Source organism: Aegilops tauschii, chromosome 3 (assembly GCF_002575655.3).
Source record: "Aegilops tauschii subsp. strangulata cultivar AL8/78 chromosome 3, Aet v6.0, whole genome shotgun sequence".
NCBI lineage: Eukaryota > Viridiplantae > Streptophyta > Magnoliopsida > Poales > Poaceae > Aegilops > Aegilops tauschii.
The window spans coordinates 595,817,067-595,823,661 of record NC_053037.3 but is presented as its reverse complement, the minus strand read 5'-3'; the positions used below and the strand labels follow the sequence as shown (position 1 = coordinate 595,823,661).

The following is a 6,595-nucleotide window of genomic DNA, read 5'->3' as shown; positions in this document are numbered from 1 at the left end:
CTATCAGCAAAAGAAAGAAAGAAATAGTGGAAAAAGTCTGTTTTGCTATAGTAAGCTGGTTGGTAATGGATAGTTCTAGTAGTTTGCGTTTTTGTAGTTAGACATTTGAGCTTATCAGTTTGTGTACCTAGCAGCGAGCGGTCAGCAGTGAGAGTTACAGGGTTTGGTCCCGCGCAATGCCATTTCCTTTTTAATGTATTTTCCCTGTTTTCGCGTGCGATAATGGACGGGGCCAGTCGAGGCAGCATACTGTGCGTGGCACCTCTATCTGACTCTACTTCCCGAAGGCGAACCCTATTTGCCGCCCGAGGGTGTCAAACCGTCATGGCTTCGTTGAAGCGAAGCGACCGACACAAAATGCGTCGGCCCACTTTGAACGAGCAACCGGTTTTGGGAACCTTTTAGAAGGTTCCCTGAGCTCACCGTATTGAAGAAAAGTATTCACCGTATATGAAAATGTTCACTGTGTATAAAAAGTGTTCATCGTGTCTACAAATTTTATTCAACGTGCATTACGAAAATATTCAGCATATATTTTAAAGAAAGTTTAGTTTGTGTTTGAAAAAAAACACCGTATACTAGGAAAATGTTAAGTGCGTATTTTAAATTCACTTTTTAGAAAACTGTTCATATTTAAAAAAGAATATTCGGATTTTTTTATGATTTTGAAACATTGTTGGCATTTTCAAGAAATTTTGTTCCCATTGTTTTGCAAAAGTATTGAAAAATAAAAAAAGTCGGATCTGCAGCTCTAAATAGTACTTTAAACGTTAGCGCTGCCTTTAAGCCGTACTCAGTTACTATGCCGTTTGGTTAGCATCAGTTCCACTCATGGCCAGGTTGTGAGTTCGATACCCGGTGCAATTGTTTTTATTTTTCGCATTTATTACGGATACGGGTCTAAAAAAAATTATTAATACATGTACGACAGACTGCCGTATAATTTGTGAAATATCTATATTGCCCTTTATACACTTTGTGAGAGGGGGTCTACCGAAGCATTGCTTATTGCCTTTTCTCATTATTTCTATGGGAACATAATCACTCTCACATGTCACATTCGTTTTGTAGGACTCAAATTATTTTGGTCTTTAAGAGTTCATGATTTATGCTCTAATTTATTTGAATTCTTGGTGTATGCCTAACGTTCATTTGTTGATGTCAAATAGATATTTCGCTAAGAATTTATGATTTACATGATCGTTTATTTCAACCATTGATTACATGGCTAGTGTTCGTTGCTAGAACCCAAATTATTTTGTTTTCTAAGATTCCACGATTCATGCAATTTATTGAAATTGTTTGCACATGACTAGTAAGGATAGTGTTTCCAGTTTTAGATATTTCTTAAATTTTTATGCACAACTATAGTTTTATAGGGCTCTCTTATTCAAATGACTGGCCCTAAGAGAGGCATCGAGCTGGTCTCCCCTGTTCTAATAGAGTTTGATATAAGGATCAAGAATGGAGAGCGAGAGGAAGACGATGAACAGCTGATAGACAGAGCGATAACCTGCAACGACCGCAGGGCATGGAAACCAGTCAAGCAGTGCATCAAAGGCGATTGCGGCGCCGTCGACATATCCATGGCGTGCGTTGGAGGCGACAATAGAGGTAGTCATATCAGAAGTGCGAAGTGGTTTCAGTCTATCTATGCAGTCCTTCGTTTGTGTCTTGGAGGACGAGTACGAGGAGATTCAGCTCTTTCATGGCACCATGGTTCGTGCTCGCCGTCACCTGGGGCGACGTGATGGTGCTGGAGTTCAAGTTATGTGGCGACAATGGCGTCGAACGGCGTCGCTCTTTTAAAGCTCAGCTGCTTGGTTGTTCTAGTCGGCGGATAAAGCATGAGCTGGCCAACATCTTGGTGAAGGTGACTTTGTCCACTATTTAAATGTCCATAGACTAATCTTGAATGGCAAGTTCAAAATGTTTACCTTGGTTTCTACTTAAGCCAAGATTTTTGTTCTCTCCAGCTTTGGTTCCTGGCTTGCTTGTAACAATTTCTTAGTGCAAGTTATGGGCATAATTAACAAATTGTCAAATTGTTCATGTCAAAAATATGTAGTTGCGGGAACAAGTCATGGGATAATCACGCATTACTTACTGAACCACGGAATAATTACAGAAACGAGGCATGTGCCTCTCCATTAGAACGCTGCATGCCAGCGCTCAAATATGTTGTGGCAGAACTTACAGACACAATGACATTATGTAGAAAAACAAGCCATAGAAACAACATTATAACAAACAACGGACTAAAGGCTGCACCGAGCTAGATTCTGGGGAGGACCCTGTCGGACGCATCCATGGCGGCGTGTACGCCCTGACAGCATGTTCCGAGCTGCATTCCGCCTCCCTCTCAGTTTTATCAAGGTCATCGTTGTCCTTGCAGATCTTGCAAAGATATACACAGGAAAGAGCTCATTACGATGAATTTATCTTTATGCTCTTCATGAGAATGCATGTACAATCAAGCAGGAACAGATCAAGTCAAAAACAGCTATAGAGGTACCTGGATCGGCCGGCATTGGAAAGTTGGAAGGAACCGGACCTTGCAGTACTCGTTGAACATGATGTTCAACACAAGCAAGGGGATTGTGGCGAATGAAGCTCCTGGCTTCGACTTCAGGCCGAACAAGCCTATCATTGTAGTTTGCATGAGCGTGACCGAGAGGAAGATGTAGTGGTGGATAGTAGGCCAATATTGTCCACAGGTGTCATACGTGATCTCATATACATCTTCCATCTGTATGAAATAAATAAACTTAGTTACTACAGAAAATGAAAGAAATATGTATGCCAACTAGCCTTATTAACTGACCAAGCTAACCTGGTTGATGAACACGGCATAACCGAGCAAAAAGTAGATCACAAGAATCGGAAGCAGAAGAGGTGAAACGACAGCATACACCATTCCAATCAATACTGCAAGGGAAGCAATGGGCACAACTCTGTAGTAAGGGAAGCCATACAGATATGGTTCATCACTATGTCCAACAGTATGCGCCTTCAAGAAGTGCCATGTTAGCAAACCAAACTGAAGAACCTCAAAGGAAAAGCCTGACATGCCATTGGTCAAGATATATGTGATGAAGAAATCTGACTGCAATGTAAAAAAGTCTGTAAGATAAATGCTTCATGTAGCACAAACAGCAGCAATGTGATTCAATACATTTTCTTGGCTTTACCTGTGCAGAAACAGCACTTGCTAGACGGCTAGGGATATCTTTAGGGTGCGTAAAGGATTCTCCTATCTGATGGAGCAGAGATCCTGAAAGAATACTCAGGAAGAAAACATTTCCTAGCAAGAAGTAGAACACCATGTTGCATGCCTTGATTTCCGTTTGACTTTTTGAAATGCAGCCTTCAAACGAAGCCATACCGAGCATTGCGAACGGAATCAAGTAGATAAATCCGTTCAAAATCATGCTTGGAAGATATCCAGTTACAACAGAACTCAAACCTGGTCTGCAAGATGACATAGCATTAACCCTGTATTAGTGTTGTTATACCCAGGTGAATGATAAACAGCAAACTGTCCAAAGTTATTTAAGTTTCCGCCACTAACATAAGTTGCACAGCTCTGGCCGGTGGGAACCATTTCTCAATCTTCTCAAATTGCACTATCCCTTGCACGGCTGTGACGGGGATGGTGAAGAACACTGTTAGTAAAAATGCAGCAATGAAGACTCCAAGCTTGTATGCAGCAAGACGGTAGAAAGGAATAGCCAGATTTGACCATATTGTCTCAGTTGGCTCAGGAGCATAACGTGTAACCAGTGACAGCGGATTGACATGCTGTTGCGTTTCAGCAGCTTGGGCAGCCTCCAACCGGGACTTGAATGAGACAAAAGCAACTGGTAACTCCTAGAATTGAAAACGATATTAATTTGTGATCAAAGTATAAATACTCGAGCTATTGTTTCTTTTAGCCACTTAAAACTATGGAAGCTACCATTAATGCCAGCAGGTGGAGTCAAAGGTACACAGCGGGTATGGATTACCTTTTGTTTAAGCATATTTTTGCACTGCAGGATTCGGATAGAGTGGTGCACTTCCTTCAGTTTTTGTTCCTGGCTGCGAGCATCTATCGGTCCTGATGTGAACTTAAACCAGATCCACTGCCAAAAGTTGCATCTTCGGGTATCCCTTTTCCTCTCTATCTGTTTTTCAAGTGAAGATGCCAGCTTCTGTAATGTTTGATCACTTGGTTAGTTCATACCAAATAAAATTAGCAAGATGCACTGACATTTCACCTTGATCCATAACGAGTAGGGTGTTTTCGATATTTATAGTCCTTAAGAACATAACACCACAAAAATAGTAGGTTGTTCGTTTTAATTTTTTGACTGCACCTTATGTTTTCTCTAGTGGCTTTACTATAATATATGGTGATGCAGTCTCTTTTTCCTGAACACACATTTAAATGTATGCAATTTTTAATCAGAAGAAACCGCCAGAAAGACGCAAGATTTCATACCACACATTAATTTGACACTTACACTGACCTCTTGTACCTCTGCCTTTTCTTGTTATGTTTATAATCTGATTCTAGTCCTGAAATAAGACTATCTACTTTTGATATTCCAGCTGATATGGACAAATTCAGCTCTATGGATTCTCAAACATATGACAAGTTAGTCCAAGAAAGCATGGTCTTCAGAATTGAACTCGTACAGAAATTTGAAAATGTTGTTGCAGTTCATGATAAAATATTCTATAAATAGAAAAGACACAAATGACATTGATTTCTAAAATGTACTGACCTGTAATGACTCGATGTTTCCATTGTCATGCAGTATTTGATATGATTGGTATGTCTGGTAGTGCTTTGAGAAGAAATGATCAACATTACACCCATAAATTCCATGATCTGCGCACACTGGAATTCCTTGAACTAAAATGGTGAACTGATCAGGTCTCTTCCTGTGATACTTCAAGCGTTCAATTCTTTTGTGGGACATCTCTTTGTACTCCTGCTTGAAATTAAATAGAGATGTAACTGGTAACAATATTTCAGCTTAAGACCAGAGCTGAACAGTCACTTCTACAATGATACATCTTTCAGCCAATTGACCCAAGTGTTTAAATGACATCAACAGTCCTTGATTAGGAAACATACCGACAATTTACTAAAAATTTCAGAAGTTAGACAAGATAACAAGACTGAATTTTGCTGCCAACTACAAACGCGCGAACTGAACAAATAGAAGTTGGTTAGCTGACAGTATTTACAAACACCCACCTTGTGAAGCAAATACACCACATAAAAGGATATGAAGCACAGGCATGAAAAATGCACCCAGAGCCTGTCATGAAAGGAGAGTTACATCAGTTACAGGATTTAGCACCAGTTTCAATTGACAAGCAACAGTAGAGTCAGCGTCCGATGAATTTTGAAAGGTCCTATGAAACTACATTTGAGCTGTACATATCTGATAGCTTAAATCATCCAACACCGGCATCACTTATGAAAGACTACATACGTACTGAATTAAGACCTCTGAAAATGTACATAAAGCTACAAATGCTGGACCATGTTGGCACTTTTCGTCATGGCCATAAGGCAATTCATAGCATAAAGGGGTATGTGTACACTTCCGGACGCAATTTATACAGATTTACAAACCATCACCGTGTTTGATTGCATGTTCTATGAATACCTGAATGGTGAAACAGAAAAATGCAGGCAGGGCAAACCTGTCAGAGCCCTTTGGCACGTTGGACACCGTGAAAATCTCCATGGAATTCGGCCTCTTGGTGCCGGACGGACCTGCACTTGTGTAATTCACCGGCGCGAGGATCAACACTCCAACAATCGAGCAGACGCTGAAACAATGGATCCTGCACCTCGGTCGAACCTCTTGATGTGAGTGAGTACGACACGGTTACCAGATTATAGTAACATTCAGAAAACAGGAAGGGATCGGCGGACGGACGGACGCACCCGAGCTTGAAGAGGCGGATGACGGCGAGGGCGTCGAGGCCGTGGCGCCGCAGCACGTCGTCGTCGGAGAGCCGGAAGGCGGCGCGGATCCACCGGAACGACGGGGTCAGCCGGCCGGTGCCGAGGGGCAGCACCCAGCCGGAGCCGGCGGCCCCCGCCATCCGGCGCGGCAGGTAGACGGGCGCGTTCCCGGGCTGCTTCTTGAGCATGGAGAAGAGGGACAGCGCAACCAGCGCCAGCCCCAGGTTGATCGCCGCCGACGCCAGCAGCCCCTCCGCGTCCATGCTGACCCAGACCGCCACCCGCCAGCGCCGCTGCCCCTACCGCTGTAGCGCAGCCGCGCGCGCGCGTGTCGCTGTGCTTTTGTTTCGGGCGTGCGGTGGCCGGAGGCGGGTGGCGACGTGGCGGTCGCGCGGGCGCGGGGCGGCCAGAGCTCGACACGTCCATGCCGCGCCGCAAATGGCGATAGGAGGAGACGCGGGCCCGTGTAAGTCCCGATGGACATGGTCGGCCCGGGGTATTTCCCAGTTTGCGGCCCAACCGCTAGACGCGCCGTCTGTTGTGTGTACTCATCAGCCGGAGGCGGACGTTTGGTCCCTGGCACTATATGTCCCCGGTATCTAGATCATCAATAAGTGCATCGCG

General features: G+C 43.6%; 1 protein-coding gene across 1 annotated transcript; it reads right to left on the bottom strand.

Annotated features, from left to right (window-relative positions):
- Positions 1-2,084: 2,084 nt before the first annotated feature.
- On the bottom strand, positions 2,085-6,258 carry LOC109746981 (CSC1-like protein At3g54510). The gene is made up of 10 exons (XM_020306071.3): positions 5,951-6,258; positions 5,704-5,847; positions 5,249-5,312; positions 4,770-4,979; positions 4,008-4,193; positions 3,572-3,870; positions 3,192-3,471; positions 2,834-3,106; positions 2,516-2,749; positions 2,085-2,397 (listed from the first exon to the last, which is right to left on the bottom strand). Exons 1-10 carry the CDS (start codon positions 6,232-6,234, stop codon positions 2,242-2,244), a joined length of 2,130 nt encoding a protein of 709 aa, XP_020161660.1. The 5' UTR covers positions 6,235-6,258; the 3' UTR covers positions 2,085-2,241.
- Positions 6,259-6,595: the final 337 nt, after the last annotated feature.

Coding starts and splice junctions, on each gene's coding strand:
- LOC109746981 (XM_020306071.3), bottom strand. CDS start 6,234: ATGGACGCGGAGGGGCTGCTGGCGTCGGCGGCGATCAACCTGGGGCTG. Junction 3,107..3,191: donor CAAGTGCTGTTTCTGCACAG/GTAAAGCCAAGA, acceptor TTTACATTGCAG/TCAGATTTCTTCATCACATA. Junction 2,398..2,515: donor TCCAATGCCGGCCGATCCAG/GTACCTCTATAG, acceptor TATCTTTGCAAG/ATCTGCAAGGACAACGATGA.